The sequence below is a fragment of the Meles meles genome, chromosome 15, assembly GCF_922984935.1.
Source record: "Meles meles chromosome 15, mMelMel3.1 paternal haplotype, whole genome shotgun sequence".
In the NCBI taxonomy this organism is placed as follows: domain Eukaryota; kingdom Metazoa; phylum Chordata; class Mammalia; order Carnivora; family Mustelidae; genus Meles; species Meles meles.
Window position 1 is genome coordinate 15,675,052 of NC_060080.1, and position 19,894 is coordinate 15,694,945.

At 45.6% G+C, this 19,894-nt stretch overlaps 1 protein-coding gene across 1 annotated transcript in view; it reads right to left on the reverse strand.

Moving 5' to 3' along the window:
* Positions 1-2,399: 2,399 nt before the first annotated feature.
* The window catches only part of LDAH (lipid droplet associated hydrolase), a 109,678-nt gene continuing 92,183 nt past the window's right edge, over positions 2,400-19,894 (reverse strand). The window contains exon 7 of the mRNA XM_045979864.1: positions 2,400-4,620. Within this exon, the coding sequence (XP_045835820.1) occupies positions 4,429-4,620 (192 nt within the window). The 3' untranslated portion in view covers positions 2,400-4,428. The remainder of the gene's footprint in view (positions 4,621-19,894) is intronic.

Genomic DNA, 19,894 nt, shown 5'->3' on the forward strand with positions numbered 1-19,894 from the left:
CAGCCCGTGGGACCACAAGGCTTAACTGAGACCCTGCGAAAGTGCAGGGGGAGCGGCAGCCTCTTTCTGTGGGCTCGCTCCTCTCTCCCACACTGCCCAAGCTCTCCCTATCTTTTCCGGCATTTGGAGCAGGTACCTCCCCTCTCTCTTTGGGGGTTTCCGCTTCACGGGACTACGGCAATCCAGAACCTTCAGTCTGGCGGAAGAGGCCAGACGTGTGTCCCACAGTGGCTCCCCCCCCGTGGACCGGAGCCATCATTCGCCTATCTACAGGGCACAGGCAGGAATCTCTGCCCTTTGGAAAGGGACTCCTGCAGGACAGCTTCTGTCTTAAGGCCTCAGAGAGAGATCTGTTCACAGGGCACACTTAGTTCCAGCCACTGACCCCTCTTTAAACCCTACCTCTCATGGGACGGGACAGCCCAAGTATGTCCTCTTCTCTCCTGCAAGAGGAGGCAAGGAACAAAGACGGTATCTCAGGTTATTTAAGAAATGTTTGGCTTCCGCATCTTTTCTAAATTCACCATCAGGTCCTCAACAAGGTGATGTTCCGGCATCCTGAGTTGCCCTTGGGAGGCCTGCACAGTCTGCGGCCCGAAAGCTGAGCCGGGTGAGCAACTGCCCCCTCCCCCCAGTCGGAACCAGAAATGCCAAGGCCGCGCGAATCAACTTGCAGGCTGGGTGAGACCACCTAGAAGCTGGGACACCACCGGGTCCTTTGCTGCACCGAAGACGAGAGACTGCGGAAGTTTGCTAAGCTTCTCCTTCAGGTCGCATTTTACAGAGCGTCCTCCATAAGCCAGACAGGGTGCCAGCTGCTGTTATGCATGACCTCAATTAGCCCCATTAACGGAAAACAAAAGCCCTCCCCAAATCTAACATTCTAACATCCCAAAATGAAAGCAAGTATTTTCATGGATGACAAGATAGCCTCAGGGGGGCTAAGCCAAGGTAGCCTCGCAAACCCAGTAAATGACAGATCCGGGATTTGAACTCAGATCTCCACCTACTGCTTAGAAGAAGAAATTTACTTTCCGGGAAAGAAGAAATGACAGATGCGGGAGACGGCACAGTGATTTCAAACTCATCTCAAACGTATAAAAAAACTGCAAGTACAAAGAACATTTCTTTCCTCTCTGAACCATTAGTAAGATGATTTGATGCCTGATCACCACCAGAAACTTCAATGTGTCTTCAGTACAAAGAAGGACATTCTCTTCGAAATCCAACCACTGAAGTCGGACAATAAACATTTATCCCTTACTCCCGGCTTATCTGTAGACCCCGATCGAGTTGTGCAAACTGTCCCAACAATGTTTTCTTTTGTAAGAATCAAGTGTTACATTAAGTTGTCATGTCTTTTTAGTTTCCTTTAATGGAATCAATTTTGGGCACCTGGGTGGCTCAGTCGGTTAAGCATCTGACTCCTGATTTTAGCTTAGGTCATGATCCCAGGGCTGTGGGACTGAGGCCTGTTTTGGATTTTGCTCTCTGCGGGGAGTCTGAAGATTCTCTTCCTATGCCCCCTCCCCCGACTTGCATGAGTTCTCTCTCTCTCTCTCAAATAAATAAATCTTTTAAAAGATAGTATGGAATTAACTTTAACATAATGTAGGGTAAAGAGAAATCAAGCCTTTGGCGGTCCTTGGCTCTCCAAGGGTTCAGTGGTGAAGTGGATGATGAGAGGTCCCTAGCCACCTCGGACGTGAGCCTAGAAGACCATGGGAGCTGCCTCTGGACATTCTCTCTGTCCTCTGGCCCAGCGCAGCCTGACGACCACCTGGGGGCGCCGGTTCTGACTCTAGCTTAGACCCTTCACTGGGCGCTAGATAAACCCGCACGAAGACAAACCTTTGACAAGGACCATCCGTGTGGCTGACTGGCACATACAGGCAGAAATGCTTCTGGAAAGTGAATTTCACCCACTGCTTACCAATTTTAATCTTTTCTTTTTTATGATGATGATGCTTAATAATGAAAATAACTATTAGAGCCAATCTGTATTGCGACTCTCAGCCAAGAATGGCACTAAATGTTTTAATTTTGATCACACCACTTAATTCTTCCAACAACATGAGGTATGCTTTATTATTAGTCCTATCTTATAAGTGAGGACATTGAGGCATGGAAAATGAGAAAGTTGCCTAAAAATCACACCAAGGATGCAGCCTCCAGAATTCTTATACCATATCATCACCTCATACATACGCATGAGAACATTGAGTCTTTTGTTTAATTCCTAACGAAATAAAATGAACTTTAATCTCCTAAAATCGGGTTTTTCCTTCCCTAGAAGAAGTACTGAGAATTTAACAGAGGACTTTGGCCCGAGTCTAACTCAGGGGGACTGCTAAGCTCACATCCTCCTCCCCCAACACAGAGATCAGGCCGGGCAGTCGTTAAGTGCTGGTAAAACATTTATTTTGAAAATTCATTTGGTGATCAGATGATCAACAGAAAATGAGCCCATATCGTTTACTTTATCATTTTACTTTTTACCATTTTTTAGCTCGGACAAACCAAAATAAGACACAATGTCATACACGTGGACTTGTGAAATAGGGAGTAATATAAATTATGCTGGAAGGAAAGCTGGGGTGTTCTTCTCTGAGTAGGTGTGATTCACCTACGACTTGCTCGAGGGCTTCAAGTCAGTACGACTGAGCATCTCCTATACACAAGGCACTTTGGAGACAGGAATCCTAAGTTTCTAACATCAGGTTTCCAGAAGGCCTTCCCACACAGAGGCCGATCAGGACTGTACATGCAGGCCTGTGCCAATGTATGTCTTCTGGCTTCTCTCCAGGGCCAAGAGCACTCCTTGCCTGGGGCTTGGCTCTTCCCCTCCGAGAAGTCATTTGCTTGGATGCAGAAGCCATGCCAAGGGACAGTAACTCGTTCAATACTCACCACTGGGTTGGCAGCATATCAGAGCTGAATCTTTCATTGGGGCTTTAGGCTTTGAAAGGAAGGACAACAATCTATTGTTCTTAAGGAATGATAACACCATGAGGGGTCTCCTCTAGGGGAAAACGGAATGTTTCTGATCAACTGTCAACTATCACTGCTGTCAGTGGGAATTACTGGCTCCTAGGGTCCTAGGATTGAGTCATTTTAGGGAAGGCAGAAATATTGTGGGCCTACTTTAGGCTGGAGAACACGCTTCTTCTCTACTGGACCTCAAGGCATCTGGAGAAGGTGAATTTACATAATTCATCATGGCCTGTTTTGGTTTAACAAACAATTTCTTTCCAACTAACAAAGCCAGGGTGGAAATGCAAAACTCATTTATGGTAATTCTCTCTTCACCGACTGAAAGATGCCCTCTCAAAAATTACTTACTGGAAGATTTTTCAGAAGAAAAGAATCATGACATAGCCAAGAACTTGCTCCTTGATGCCTAGCATAGTATTTGGCTCTTAGCTGGTCCTCAATGTAGTTTCACTGGCAAAGTCACAGCAGAGGCAACTCCATGAGACAGGTACAGGCTGGCTGTACCCCAGGCCTCTGCATCCTGGCCCTGCAGGAGAGGAGCCTGCCGAGAGCTCACAGCCTGGCAGGCTGGTGCTCAGCACAGAGCTCGGGGCTATCTCACGGGGGGAGGCGCAGTCAATAACTCTTACCGAGTTCCTTGGCCCAAGGAATGTCTGGTGAACTTTATTCTCTGTCTGATGAAGAAAGATCAGGAAATCTCACTCCTCGGGGAAGCTTCTCAGAGATACAGGCAAGCAGTGCCTCCCCTGATGTTGGCTCTGCCTGTGGTTCATGACACGCTGCAAGGTAGCATCGGGGTGCAGGGCGGCACGCAGGCTGTGCTGGTAGCCAGCCGGATTCTGATGACCTCAAAGTTAGTTCAGGCTCATCTTCAGCTTCTGTCTTTAAGGGAGACCCAGGTCCACGTCCGAGATCCACTACTTATCACTTCCGGCTACTGGAATGTGTGTCCTCATGATCTCATACACTTACGTATCTGACTCTACACTTTACATTCACTGCTCTCTTTCACATTTCCTAGTGAGTGTTTCATAATTTCCTCTAGGAGAGCCTATTCCACATGGTAATTGGATTAAAATCAACTAAATTTAGACTTCCTTTGGTCTGCAAGGATCCTGCCTACTAAAATCAACTGCAGGGTGCCGCTGGCGTATCTCATGCAAACACAAGGGGTCTTGTTTAGGTCACTGATCACTGTGTTCCCTGAGTCTTGGAAAATGTGCTGTTAAACCTATGGTGTATTTCCTTGTGTTTACTTCAGCCGGTGGTATGGGGAGCTAGCTGGGAGCTGATAACCAGCCAAGAGGTTCTTGTTTGTTTTCGTTGTCTAATATCAAACGTTAACAATGACCACGTGTCTACTAAGGGTGTTACTAAGAGAAGCACAGCCACTGCTATGTGCTAGCTCTCAGTCGTGTTTCTGCAGGTCAGGACTTAGATTTTGGACAGATCATCCTTTAGCCAGTCAGCTACCATGTCAGCCATTTCCTGCGGAAAACGGAGGATAAAAGCATGAGGGATTTTTTTCTCACAGAGTCGAATATCTCCGTCTGGAAATTCTTTCTTTATGTCTTCATAGTATGCCGTTGGACACCAAGCATCAATAGTTCCATAGTAAAATGTAAGCTAAAAGACAAGACAAAAACCTTGTATTAGAAAACATTTTCCTCTTCCAACACAAACGACACCAGCAACCTGCAATGCTTTGGAAACGGCTCCTGTCCCTGGCCCTGCAGGCTAGTCCCGAGGCCCCCTCCAGAGCATGGCTCTCTTGAGGCAGTGACCTTCATGGTGTATGGGAGTGAATTAAGAGGCATCTGATGAAAAGAAATCCATTCCCGTATAGGGAGGGAGAGTCCTGTGTGAGAGATCACCCGTGATTCACTAAAAGGACGTGTACATTGAGGCTGGGACGGGCACTGGAGAGATGACTGGTGAGGACGGGGACGAGTTACTGAGATGTAATCATCGAGAGCCCGGTGACCATTCATTACACACCTCACCGTTTCCATGCAGCCACACGGTAGGCGGATGCGATAGGTTTTTTGAATGCATCCAAAGATGAATCAGATAGACTCAGGCTTCTCAATGTAGCAGATGAAAAGTGACTAGAACCCTGAGAGTGTCTGTAACATTTCTAAGAACAGCCTCCACGTAGCAGGAGAATGTGCGGATTCAGTGAGCCGGTGACCCAGCCCTACTTCGGGTGACGGCAAGCAGCTGCAGGGAGACACAGCCTCTGTGAAGACATTACTAAGACCCTTACCGGAAACGGATCTAGACCTGGCCATGACACACACACACACACACACACACACAAGTATCGTCTGCTTTTCCAAAGTCTGTGTTCTGCTGCTTTGCTTCTCCGAAATACTTATATTAGTACCTGTTTTTGCCAACTGAAAGAAATCCAAAGAGATTTTTGCTTTTATGAATAAAGGCGAAAAGTGAAAGTAGTGCTCAGTGTTCGTTCGGCAGTGGGTAGGTAGAGAGGCTGCGTGTGTGTGCACGGCTCCCCTGAGCACCTTCCCCTGGAACCCCACTCCACAAGCATCGGTGCTTTACCTCGATTTACTCTGTGCACCCACTAGCAAGATGTGTCCTAAGGTATCAGAAAAGCCTATGAGACCTTATTTTTGGGGTCTGGGACCACTCAAAAATTTTTCTCCGTATAGATCAAAGATAACTGCTTCTTTGCTTTATGTTGTTTCAACTTACAAAAGGTTTCACAGGAATGCTCGACTTTCAGATAGTGGGGGAAACCGGAAGTCCCCAGGACTTCACACGATGAAGTGACATGATAAGGTCTGCATGGTAGGATATGTACTGTGGCTACAATGGTGACGAGAAACTGGAGGAGTCAAGGTGGGTAGAGGACAGGATGGGCACATGTGTTACTGTCCACTGATTCTGCTCTACAACCATTAAATCCACTAGCTGGATATGGACAAGAGAGACTGCGCTTACAAAAACACTGCTCTTTATTACAATCATCTTATGACTTAACCAATATTTAAAAGGATAGTTAATACTTTATCTATTTTTAAAGATTTTATTTATTTATTTGACAGAGAGAGAGATCACAAGTAGGCAGAGCAGCAGGCAGAGAGAGAGGGAGAAGCAGGCTCCCTGCTGAGCACAGAGCCCGATGTGGGACTGGATCCCAGGACCCTGAGATCATGACCTGAGCTGAAGGCAGAGGCTTAATACACTGAGCCACCCAGACGCCCCTAAAAGGCTAGTTAATACTTTAAAGAGGAAAATATGTGATGCAGTAGTCCAGATAGTCAATTACTAATAGTAAACCTTGAGGTGCAGACTTCCTCTGAATTACGTCATCGAGATTTTTCTGGGCGTCACCTGGGGTTTTAGTTTTGAATGCTGCAAAGGCTTTGTGGCTCACAGACTGCTCACTTATTTGTTCCATCCTCCTGGTTTTTGCTCACTACAACCATTTCTGGGCACTCCAAAGGCCCTAAAGCTGAAATTCATTTTGCCATGGCTCTTAGCAGAATGGGACATTCTTCCTGTTGCTGGAGACCAGAGGGCCTGGCAGTGGCCTGGTTCCTTGCTTCGGGGGTCAGTCTCTCCACAGCTCAGGCATGCTGCAACCTCACGGGCAGTGGGTGACTATTTTGGCCAGCAACACCCTGCCATAGCTTCCCCTGAGGTACTGCTGGGAGGACCAGCTGCCTGCAGGCATTAATTACCTACCAATAGGCCTAATAACTTTAGGTTCTCTCTACACCACGCCCTACCCTTACCCACAAGAATCTTTTAAATTATATCTGGGAAACAGCGTATGCAACAGTCATCGTGCCCAGTGGCTCTGCACTTCCTCAGAGTATGAAACGGTGCTGAGAAATCTGGAAATGCTGACTGGACTTGTGTCCATCATGGGTGTTCCTCTGCTCCAGCACACTCTCTTGCTGGAAGATTCCTGAACACCGAGAAAGGCTCTCTCGGAGCCCTCGCACCAGCCCAAGCTGATGGTGAAGTCTTGTGAAAAGCCTTACTATGAAAGGGTCACCCAGAAGGAGGGCCAGGCAGAAAGACCTCCTCGGGAGTCTCTCTGATGAGGAGGACCGTCACCACCGTATGCGCCTGCTGCCACTTCTGCCTCATTCTCTTTCTGTGGAGAATTTGGTATTTCCTTTTCAGTGGGGCAATCACTGCTTGAAATGCCTCCACTGAAAAGTCCAGCTTGGCGAGGCTCAGCACTAGGGAAACACCATTCCTTCCCTCATGCATGAAAGTGTCAGATAGCTGAGCAGGAATAAGCATGGATCCCAGGGATCCTACACCTACCTACACCAAGAGACCAGTCGAATCCAAGCAGTCACGCGCATGCGCTGCCCAAGGCATGTACTAGGAACCTTAACACTAAGTGTTCAAGACGGTGGAGTAGTAAGGATTCCAGATTTCCCATATGTTCATCAAATTTTATTTCTCAATCCTCCATGGCTAGTCACCGTTTAGAGTGGGCTAGATTTTGTTAAATCTCTAAGTGATGGTGGGGTAAGGTCTTTTTTTTTTTCCCCCCTGTAATTCTTCTTTGGACTATATTCATGAAGGGCCCTCTATGAAAATCTTGGCTTACATATAAAACACATGGCTATTCTAATGCCTTTACATACACTGGCTCAAGATACTTCCCGTCCCTATAGATTACAAGTCACAGGCAATAGATCTGAACAGAAAACTCTGCATCTGTAACCCTAAACAGGAAACTGAAAAAGGATGGGGTGTGCAGAGGTCCTAGTGGGGGGTGGGGGCAGACAGGTGAAGCAGAAAGAAAGAAAGAACTGGACACCGAAGCCTGGTCGTTAAGAGTGTACACTGCTCCATGTTGCTCCGTCAAAGCAAATTTCCATCACGACACATAATAATGAACCGATAAAAACTGAGAATAACGTGCTAAGCCCTGGACTCAAGGAGTCCTCACAACAACACTCTGAGGGAGGCATTTATCCTTATTTGATAGAAAAGGAAACTGAGGCTTAGTGGGAGTACACTGCTTAAGTGCAAACAATTAGTGGGTTGTAAAACTGGGTTATAAATCCAGGGACAACATTCCTGATTGGTTCTTTTTACTACCCTCTACAGTTAACAATGAATTGACCCATGTTATGAAAACATATAAACCTAAAGACTGGGGGCGGGGGGGAGGTCTTAAACTGGCTTTAAAAACTGAGTGTGGCCAGCAAGGGTAGGAGCACACCCAACATCTGTACTTTTTTTTGGGGGGGGGGGGTAAAGATTTATTTATTTATTTATTTGAGAGAGAATGATAGAGAGACAGAGAGCACAAACAGGCAGGAGAGGGAGAAGCAGGCTCTCCACCAAACAGGGAGACTGACACAGGGCTCGATCCCAGGACCCTGGGACCGTGACCTGAGCCAAAGGCAGCCGCTTAACTGACCGAGCCACCCAGGTGCCCCCCCAACGCCTCCACTTATAGCCCTCCTCACCACCTATGCAATTCCAGGGTGCTGAGTGTCATGGGCGGGATAACTGCCAGGAAATTACCAGAACTGTTACCTGAGAATCTCAGGCTATCAGCGGCACTTTTAAATCTAAAGGGTTGTTAGAAGATAAATTATTTCCTGTAGTTTCTTTCTCCTTGGCACTCGTTTTGATATGCATGAGAGTTGATAAAAAGTACACATTATTGAATGGAAATTATTCTGTGTTTCCAAATTGCTGTTATGTTAAGGAATTCATTTCTCTATTAAACACAAAATTTAATTTTCCCAGTTGTTGTACATTTTGACTTCTCAGGACCGCTTTTCACTTCTCCTCACATGTTTTCTGTGGTAAGGTAGAATTACAGTTACGACAGTCTCTGCACTCACAGATGGGTTTTCCTTTAGCTTTTCAGTGCACCCCGAAGGAGAGCCGTCCCTGTAGAAATGTCTCTACCAATTGTTGCAGTTTGCCACCATACAAAAACCACACTTGTCTTTTCTCACATGGGTGTTTTTTTTTCTCTCACTCTTTGCTGCTAAAACTCACAGACTCAAAGCAGTCCCACCAAAAATGACTGTAACCCTATTTCCCATCTGGTATTGGCAAACTGGTTGAAATTCACAAGTGAGTAAAACAGCTCTGGCCTGGAGAAGCTGCCAGACTAGGGAAAAACACAGGCATGGACAAACTGGCCCTTCAACACAACAGGCAGAGGGAGAGGAACTGTTACAGGAGCCCAACATATGAAAACCAGAATTCTTCCCTGAAGGAGTCAACAAAGCTTGGTTTTAGTACACATTTTGAGTTGTTGGCTTTTATGCATTATGAACAGAGGATTTATTTTAAGAGCAAAGGAAATGCTAGAAATCATCTTAGGACCTAAGTTTATATTTTTGATTTAGTTAATAACTAACAAAAAATCACTTCCAGTGACATATCTTAAAATATAATTTTTAGAGCCCTTGTTTTTTTTTTTTTAAAGAAAAACTTTCATTTATTTGAAAGACAGAGAGTGAGAGAGAGAGAGCACAAGATGGGGGAGAGCCAGAGGGAGAAGAAGACTACCTGCTGAGCAGGGAGCCCAATGTGCGGCTTGATCCCGGGACTCCAGGATCATGACCCGAGCCGAAGGGAGCTACTCAACTGACTGAGCCATGCGGGTGCCCCAATATATCTTAAAATATTAAACATGAAAAAAACCACAAAAATCTCTATGTGGTGATGCATGCATGCCCCCTCCCCAACCACGGGAATACTATTCAGCTATAAAAAGGAAGGAAATCCTGCTGTTTGTGACAATATGGATGGACCCTGAAGGCATTATGTTAAGTGAAGTAAATGGGAGAAAGACAAATAATGTGTGATTTCACTTATAGGTGGAATCTATTAAAAAAACCCACATCAATAACAACTCTTAGAAACAGAGAACATACTGGTAGTTTCCAGAGATGGGGGGGGGAGGGACTGGGTAAAGGTGGTCAAAAGGTACAAACTTCCAGTTATAAGATGAGTAAGTCCTGGGGATCTAACGCACAGCACGGTGAATATAGTTAACAGTATGTTACTGTATACCTAAAAGCTGCTAAGACAAGTAGGCCTTAAAAGTTTCCATCGTAAGACATTTAAATTTATAACTATGTGAGGTGATTATGTTAACTAAACTTATTGTGGTAATCATTTCACAATATATACATATATCAAATTCATTACGTTGTATACATTAAACTAACACAATGTTTGGTGTCAATTGTATCTCAATAAAACTGGGGAAAATTTCTATTTATACTTCTCTTTATTCAACAATCCAGTAGGACTATAGGCATTACAGGAATCACAGGTCTAATAAAAGGAAGTTTTTCATAGTCTCAGAATGTTATTTATTTATTTAATTTTATTTATGTATCCATTCATTCATTCACTCATTTATTCCTTTTGTTCACCTTATGGATAAGCTGAATTTGAGAAGCTCCTTAGAACACAGTTGACCGTGTAGCCAAGTTTGGTATAAACTAGTTCTTGGCAGTTAAACGGATCGAACTTCCTCTCTTCCAGTTGTTTCCGGGCAACCTGTTTCATGATACAGTGTAGGCTAAGTCGAGGGGTAAATGGTGTTTCAGGGCAATATACTCAAGTGACAGGGCTTCTCATAAAGCCTTCCTGTTCTGTTCTGGTAAAATAATCCGTGAGAGCTCCTGACGCAGTTACAGGGGAGAGCAGTGCCGCGGGTGCAGTGTCCAGGGCTCAGGCTCCAAGCCATAGCTGCCTTGCTGGAATCTTGATTCTTTCATTTCTTTTTTCTTAAGATTTTATTTATTTATTTGACAGACAGAGATCACAAGTAGGCAGAGAGAGGCAGGCAGAGAGAGAGGAGGAAGCAGGCTCCCTGCTGAGCAGAAAGCCCGATGTGGGACTCGATCCCAGGACCCTGGGATCATGACCTGAGCCAAAGGCAGAGGCTTGAGCCACCCAGGTGTCCCGATTCTTCCATTTCTTAGCATTGTTACCTTGGGCAAGTTTCTTAGCCTCTCTGTGCCTAATTCCTTCCCTGTAAAGTGGGGACAGAACAGCTACCTTGTGGGGTGGTAAGGATTAGAAAACAAGCATATCAGGTACTTGACATACAGTAAGCACTAGAAAGGGGAGTTGCTCTTCTACTGGTGATGACGATGAAGACAAAGGGATCTCCTGTGGGGGAACATCTGTCTAGGGTTTTCCCTATAGCGGGAGCTGTGCTCAGGTCAGAGGAAAAAGCAGCCACTTGACCTTAAACTAATTAAAAAACTGTATTTTCTTCTGATAAGCTGCTTTTGATATGTCAGGCTCAGAAAATATTTAAGTTTTATACACTTTCTTTTTTAAAAAGGATTTATTTTTTGTGGGGGTGGGAGGGGCAGAGGGAGAGAGAAGGAATCTCAGACAGACTCCCTGCCAAGCATGGAACCTGACACAGGGCTGGATCCCAAGACCTCGAGATCATGACCTGAGCTGCAATCAGGAGTCAGTTGTTTCAACTGACTGAGCCTCTCAGGTGCCCCTACATACTTTCTTTAAGCCTAAAGCAAAGCGTTTTATTATATATATTATCATATAGCGCGCGCGCGCATGCACACACACACACACACACACACACTGCCTTCCCTAGAGAAGATCACGGGGAAATACTGGAAGGACATTGGTTGGAAGAGCCAAGAGCAGTCGCCAACCAAGGACGCCATGAGGCACAGGCCCTGTCGTCAAGCCACCACTCGCGCTTGGCTCGCTGAGGTAACTCTCACCACTTCTACTTATTCATGAGACCTGCAGCCCACACTGCAGTGCCATCTGGTCGAGTGTCTTCCAAAATAAAGGACGGCACCAGTATTCGGAGGCTGCCACTTCCCCTCCTCGTCGGGTTCCCCGGGGAAGCCCCTGGGCTCCGGCAGCAGCAGAGGTAAGGCCTCCTGCTTTCCTGGGCCGCACAGGGACCCCCCCTGCCAGCATTCCACAAAGGGCTGCAGCTCCCTGCGTGCCCAGCGTGTGTACAAGTCCAATTCTTCAGAGAGAGTCCTGAGCTGTCACGTTTGCGGCAGGGAAAGCCGTGGCATCATCGCGACAGTAACGAGAGCAGCGGTGTAGATGCCCAGGGAGGAGACACATTGTCTCCTTTGTGCTCCAAGAAGTCAGAAAAATGGTCATTCCTGCTTTCTTCACTTCTCTCTTTCTCAGAAGAGAGAAACTGCCACCTGACAGGTTTGTGGTTTTTGTTTTGTCTGTGATCAAAGAAGCCAAAGATCAGATACAAAGCAGGGTCAAATTAGTACCCCAGTGATTCCCACTGCTCCTTGAGGTGCCTGCAGGGGAAGAGGGCTCAGTGGTCATAAAGTACTACCAAGGGGTCAAATTTGTAACCACACACCTAGTTACCTCCCAGCTAGATCTCCCTGTCCTGCTTTATTTCCCTGTTTGCATCCTCTCCTCCCCGCCACTTTCCGAAGCTCAGGGTACTAAGCCTTCTGCATGCGTCCTCCCCTGCAGAGAACCCAGGGCAGGCTGCTGCCTTCCCTCTTGGACAGGACAGTCGGCCCCTCCACCCTCAGAGGCCTATTCTCTAACATAAGCCTCTTTCCCATTATTTAAAAATCACATCCCTCTTGGGAACAGAAGGACAGCAGTCACAAAGATTTACAATTTCACTGCAGTCTTTCTGAGCAACCCTTTTTAGGAACTTGAAGAATTGCTAAAGAAAGAAAGGAAATTTACTTTCCAATTTACCTTGTTTCCTTTCTTCCTTTTATCCAGAATTGGCTCCACTATCATTCTTGAGAACATGAGAATTAAAATCCCCAAAGAGGAAGAAACATGGCTGGGGATGGAGGAGACAACACAACCCTTTATGACCACTGAACCCTTTTCCCTCTGCAGGCACCTCGGGAGAACTGGGAACTGAGGCACCAAGGCACGAGGGGGAGGAGGCAGGCTGGTGGGTGACCGACTAGACCCCTCTCCAGTGGCACAACAGGCTTGCAGAGTGAGGCTCTCTCTTTCCTGGGTGACTCAAGTGTAAAGGGCCAGAACACACTCCCTTCTAAAGGTAGTGGACCAGCTAGTGATCAGCTTTGTCTCTTTCTTACCCGAGACTAGCGTAAGAAGCTGACCCGAGGTGTCGATTTTCTTCTGGCGAGGCTACAGAGTCTAAGGCATTGGGAACAAATTTATCCCCTTGTGTTTCTGTTTCTTCCTGGTCATATGCCTCTGGAAACTAACAGATGTGCTGAAGGGTCTTGTTTAACTAACCTAGAGAAATGGCCAAGTTCAGCTCATCTGAATTCTCTGCATGAGGGTACTGGACCAAGTCCTGGTAAAGATTAAGTACTCCTGCGCTTCCCTTTACCACTGTTCATTCCCATACAACATCTCCCCTAGGCATCTCAAGGGGAGAAGTGTCTGTGATCTAGAACAATCTAGAACAGGGCTGGGACATTCCAGGGGCTCTTGGCTCTATATTTAATATCACCAAAATCTTTTGCTGCAGAACGAAAATATCTGGGAAGGACTGTATGGGGGCAGAAGTTAAGCAAATAGTCTTTTCAAAGCACTTAGAGGCATATCTAGGATATAGCTAACTTTATAATAATAATAATAAACTTCTTAAATGCTTAGTATATGCCAGATACTCTTGGAAGGTCTTTATACGAATTACAGCATTATATTTTTGGAACAAATGTATGATACTAGATACTATTATCAAACCATTTTATTGATGAAAAAAGGAGGCACAGTGAGGTCCCATAACTTAGTCAAGGTTCCATAAGGAAGTGAGTGGTAGAGCTGGGATTTGAACCTCAGGCTGTGACTCAGAAGACTGCTCCCCACTACACACCAGCTTCTTTCAATCACACTCCCCTGGAGAACTCAGGGTACGCTAACACAAGTGCCTAAGATGAAGCTCTCAAGGTCAAAATGATTGAGATAAAGACAAATGTACGTATTTCCAGGATGATTATGACATTCCGAATAGGTTTCAAATGAAACAGGCAGAACTAACACAATCAGTTTCAGACTGCGGTGCGGCGGAAGGCAGTCCCGGTTAGCTGGTCCAGGCAGCACTTCCTAGGCTCCGCTAAGCAGGACGTGCGCATGTCTGAAGGATTTGCACGCTCCAATCTGCAAACAACTGCACAGGGTTTCTTCCCAAAGGCCACAGGTACCTCTGGGCTCAGGTGGGCCAAGAAAAGAGCCATGGCGGAGGAGTTCCTGTTCCCGAGGGCATTCTGCCCCTTTCCCAAACCACCCTGTCACCCTGGCCTGGCCCTCTGGGGGCAGGGGCAGCACCACTTTGCAGGTGGTCCGTCGACGGCTGCCCGCCTCTGTCACAAAGCTGCACCTCGTGTGTTCTTGCTGGGAACGCCCCGAGAGCCCTGCGGCCTGATAGTGCAGTTCAGGTCCGGGCTGGCAGTTGCACACACCAGCTGTTCCACACGCCTGGGCCAGAGATGGTCACGGCAGTTTAGAATTTCCCTCCTGAGTGAGTTTTAAATGAAAACTTCAAGTTTCTAAACCAAACACTAATTCGCTTTTCTGTGAACGAGACATACATTCCCTTACAGTTTAGAACAATGACAGAACAAGGGAATGCGCACCTATTTGCCTCAGACACACCAGGTGCCTCCTAAAGCATTACATACCCCAGGGATTCCCAAAAGAACGGGGACTGGGGTGGGGAAAAGGTAGAGCTGATTCTCTTAAGTGGGTTTATTCTATGCTGGTTCTCATTCGCACCCCCCCCCCCCGCCCCCCGCCCAACTCCTGTCTTGGTCGTTAGCTCCTCTACTTCCTCCCAACCTTTCAGCTCTGCTCTCTCAAGATCAATCTTTGCATGTCTTCTCTCCACATCTACTTCCTTTTGTTACAGTTATCCAGGCTCACGGCTTCAAGTCTATCCTCATTATGTCCGAATCGAAATTCTGCCCCGACCACCATTCTAAGCTTCACACGTGTCTGCTTGGTGGTCCCACAGCTCTCTCAGACAAAGTGCCCACAGGACCTACTTTCTCAACCACCTCCCACCGCCTGCTGGTACTTGTCCCACATCCCCTAGCTTGTACCGATCTCAATACAGAGACATAACCTGAGACGCTTCCTTCTCTATTCTCTCATGTCCTATTAGTATAAGTGCCTCTAATTCTACTTCCTAAATCTTCCCTATCCTCCCTCCTCTCCGCCCACATCCCACTGCCTCAGTCCTTGTAAAAGCTTTGCGAGTGATCTCCCTATCTCAAATCTCCTCTGCTCCGATATTTTTCATATGTCCCCCGCCACCCCAATAATCCCTCTCACTTGTTAACCCAGCCACATTCTTAGGGCTGACTGATGTGAACTGGTCGCTCTCAACGGGCTGGCGGCTCACGGATGGCACGGGCTTGGATGAGTCAGTGGCTGTCAGACAGTGGCCAAACATTTTGTATATCACCCTGATCATTACCCCTTTGCTGAGACCATGCACTACTTCCCCCACAGCTCAAAATAACCTCATCTTTTTAGCGTAGCATTTCACGGCTTCTTATTCTCAGGCCAGCACTCAAGCCACACCACCATGCTGCCTCACCCTGTCTGGTGTCTCCAGAGTAGGGCTTCCTCACTGGGGGTCTATGGGTCCACATGGGTTCATGTGGATGCGGTGACAGTGGGGGAGGGGTAATGTAAACTCGCTTGGGAAAAAAGATGACAGTTTTATTTTTGCCAACCTCTAACTATAACTTAGTATTCCCTTCAGTTAGGAATACAGGCAACAAACGATAGTTGAGTAATATCTATATTTTGTTACCTATAAAGTTATGGAAATTTTCAAATCACAGAAAAGTTGGTGAAGATAACTAAAAAGTTATTTGTGCTCACTGCTACACATTTACAATACGAATTCTGATGGCTATTATATCTCATTATTTAATGTGTTCATAAAGGTGCACAAACTATATACCGCAAATCTGTTTTTAAGTTATTGTGATAACTATACTTCAATATAATTGCCTTTTTTGGTAGTAATTTCAAGTATTTATTTTATGCACTTAAAAACGTTACTCTGGGGGCGCCTGGGTGGCTCAGTGGTTTAAATCTCTGCCTTCAGCTCAGGTCATGGTCTCAGGGTCCTCGGATCGAGCCCCGCATCGGGGTCTCTGCTCAGTGGGGAGCCTGTTTCTCCCTCTCTCTCTGCCTGCCTCTCTGCCTACTTGTGACCTCTCTCTCTGTCAAATAAATAAATAAAATATTAAAAAAAAAAACAAAAACAAAACGTTACTCTGAGGGGCGCCTGGGCGGCTCAGTGGGTTAAAGCCTCTGCCTTCGGCTCAGGTCATGATCCCGGGGTCCTGGGATCGAGCCCCGCATCGGGTTCTCTGCTCTGCGGGGAGCCTGCTTCCTCCTCTCTCTCTATCTGCCTCTCTGCCTACTTGTGACCTCTGTTTATCAAATAAATAAATAAAAATCTTTAAAAAAAAAAAAGTTACTCTGAGTAGGGGTCCATGCATGAGAGGGCCAAACAGACCCGTGGCACAAAAAAGGCTTAGAGGCTCTACCTTGATGGCCCCCCATCCATCTATCCGTGCATCCAGCACACAATTAACCAGGAACTCCACGGGTGTCATACGTTGTTCTGCGTCTTTAGAGATACCAAGATAAGAAAAAACATAGTTCCTGACCTGCAGACAAGAGGGGCACACTGACCTCTTAAGTACTGTGCAAAAATACGGTGCAAAAAAGGCCATATTATAAACTACGCAGGGAACCAGGAAAGCTGGGGGACCGGCATCGAACCCAAACCAGGGGCTGGGGAAGGCCTCCTGGAGAAGGCAACGGAGCCAAGTTTGAAAGGACGGGTCGGGTTCAGTCAGGGAAGACACAACAGTCTGTGACGCCACAGGTCTCTTGGAAAGAACTGAGCCTGGTACATTGCTCCAAGAAAGGGAAGCAACTCTACGTAGTATGGAAGCCCTGCTAATAAACGCAACTGATACCACGTACGAAGTCTCTAGACCTGGGAGGCAGGCAGGCAGGCAGGCAGGCAGGCTGGCAATATGCCCAGTAGATTTATCAGAGTTAAAAAAGCCCACCTTCCTCAAGAAGATAAAAAGTGGACACGTGGACAACGGAAATCCAGTGGTGGAAAATCTGAATGTAGAACCAAAGCCTGCAGATGAATGGTACGATAGTTTTCTAGGGGATCAGAAAAAAATCCCAAAGCCATCCACATGATGTAGTAGACTTTTAGACTAACTTGCTTGTGGCTTCCTGACTAGATGGCACAAAGACACATTTTTCAGAACTGCTTTAAAATTTGTTGAATAATTGAGATACCTTCAAGTATTTTTGCAACAAAATATGTGGGGCTCACGGAGTCTTCACACTGGACAGTCCTGGGTAGGTATATCGTTTTTGACCGCCTCTCTTTGGGGCTGAAATGGGACAGAATATCCTTGACTAGAGTATCCAGAAACGGGTATGTCTAGTCGTGGGAACTGGTTTTCAAGTTGAACAACATATCAGGATTGTTTGGAAGGCAATGCCCACCACTTTCCTAAAACGACGTGCCCTTTCGAGTTTCCTTATTTTCTCAAGCAGACTGGGACGTATGTTGATTCAACTTTCACCAATATTAAATTACAGCATGTTTCCTCTTTTTTCATTACAGAAACAAAAAGTTGCAATAAACTTCCTGCCTCTCTGAACCTCGTTTCACTTACGAACTGGAACTGTATTATTCTAGTGGAGGGATCAAACTGAGTCAGTACAAAAGATAATCAATTAACGGCAAGGTAGTTTTGCATCATTAAACTAAACAATGCCTCGCTTTCCCAAATTCCACAAGTACCTTTCGTGCTGTCTTAAGAAAACAAAACAAAACTATTCTCTGTAGTTGGAAAAGTTTATTCCTGTGACTGTGTTAATAATAACCTTGAAATGGCCTGCTGTCTACCATTCTACCCCCATATTTCTCTTACAAAAGTTTCAGTCAACTTACAGTCCTGACACAGTTACCATAAGCAGACTTCGATCTGGGAATGATTACACTTGCATATGGATTTAACTTAGGACAGGAATAAGTTAGCACCATCTTTTGACCTCTTTCTGAGCACAACATACAAACAGAATCCAGAAATGATGAGAATTTTACAGCAGCTGGCTTCCACAGGTGCTAAGATGGGTTTTGACACATGATGGGTCTAGTCATTCTGCAAGTGTGAGTTTTGGAAGTGGGCTTCTGCCAGTCTGATTATTAACTGGGAATTGAGTTGTTTTTATGAACTTCTAGCCTTGAGAACTTAAATGCATTTTTGAAACAAATTCACTTATAATTTAGCTGAAAAATAAAATACTGTTTTTCTTGTATTTTTACATCCTTCAATGACTGGAAACAGCTGAAAGCCCTGGAGAAAGTGTTTTTCTGAGGCCCCAACCTCCCCCATTCAGCCAGTGAGGGTTTCCTTCTGGCTTCAAAATTTCAATCTCTAGCCAAATGCTATTTTAGAAAAAAAAAAAAGTGACCACGATGGCCCTAAGTCAAACACAGATTTTCAAAAGTCCTCTCTGGGTAAAGCTCCTATAGCTCAATATTCTGAAAAAACATTTTTTTAAAGAAAGTATACACTTTTTGCTTTAAGATAATTGTATTGGGAGGTTCTAAAAATATGAATTAACACTGTAGCAAGCTGAAGTCAAATGTTTCAAAGTTTATGAAGACATTCTAAACCCAGGTGGAGGGTATCTGAGATCTGACTTGCAGACTGCAGGTTCCTGGGCCTGGAAGAGCTGGTCCCTCAGCAGGGTGCCCTGCGTCAGACCCTACAGATGTCACAGCTCAGCACTGACCGTAAAACTCTAGATTAGCACAGCCCCCCTCCCCAAGAAATATATAAGCTCATATGTAATTTGAAATTTTCTAGTAACTACATTAAGAAGTACAAAAGAATAGATGAAATTACTTTTATTTATTTATTTAGATTTTATTTACTTATTTGATAGAGAGACACCCGAGAGAGGGAACACAAGCAGGAGGAGTGAAAGAGGGAGAAGTAGGCTTCCTGGCCTGATGCGGGGCTTGATCCCAGGACCCTGGGATTATGACCTGAGCTGAAGGCAGCCACTTAATGACTGAGCCACCTAGGCGCTCAGAAATTACTTTTAATAGTCTATTTATTTAACCTAATAGTCTAAAATATTATCATTTCAACATGCAATCAATATAAAAATATTAGTGAAATATTTTATCTCTTACAGGTACTAAGTTTCTGAAATCCAATGTGTCTGTTATACGTACAGCACACCTCCTTTCAGACTAGCCACAAAGAACCACACGTGGCTGGTGGCTGTCGTGTTTAGACAGTGCAGCTCCATTCTATTCAGAATGCGCACAGCAAACAAATGACACCATGGGAGTACCAGAGCCACCAATTCTAGGGTTCTTAGACATATTCTCAAACACTTGGGGGTGCCTGGGTGGCTTAGTCAGTTGGGCGTCTGCCTTCAGCTCAGGTCATGATGCCAGGGTCCTGGGACTGAGTCCCACATAGGGCTCCCTGCTCAGTGGGGAGTCTGCTTCTCCTTCTCCCTTGCCTTTCTTCCTACTCATGCTCTTTCTTTCTCTGAAGTAAATAAATAAAGTCTAAAAAAAAAAGATGCTAACATTGGAGCAGTAACTCCCAAATGCTAAATATTTCAATCTTTGCCTTTCTGCACCTGCTTGCAGAGAAATCCAGTCTTGGTGTCAGAGCTGAACATTCCTATTCTAATGCACTGGAGAATAAAGAAAGACAGACTGAGTCAACAGGTCATAGTGATGTTAGTTTTTGTCCAGTGTTTTGTTTACATTTTGATATAACTCATTATTTTATATATTATTGAGACCTCCTCAGTAGAAGGCCCTAGAGAGAAGCATTGATTCCAGAAGCAAACCTAACAA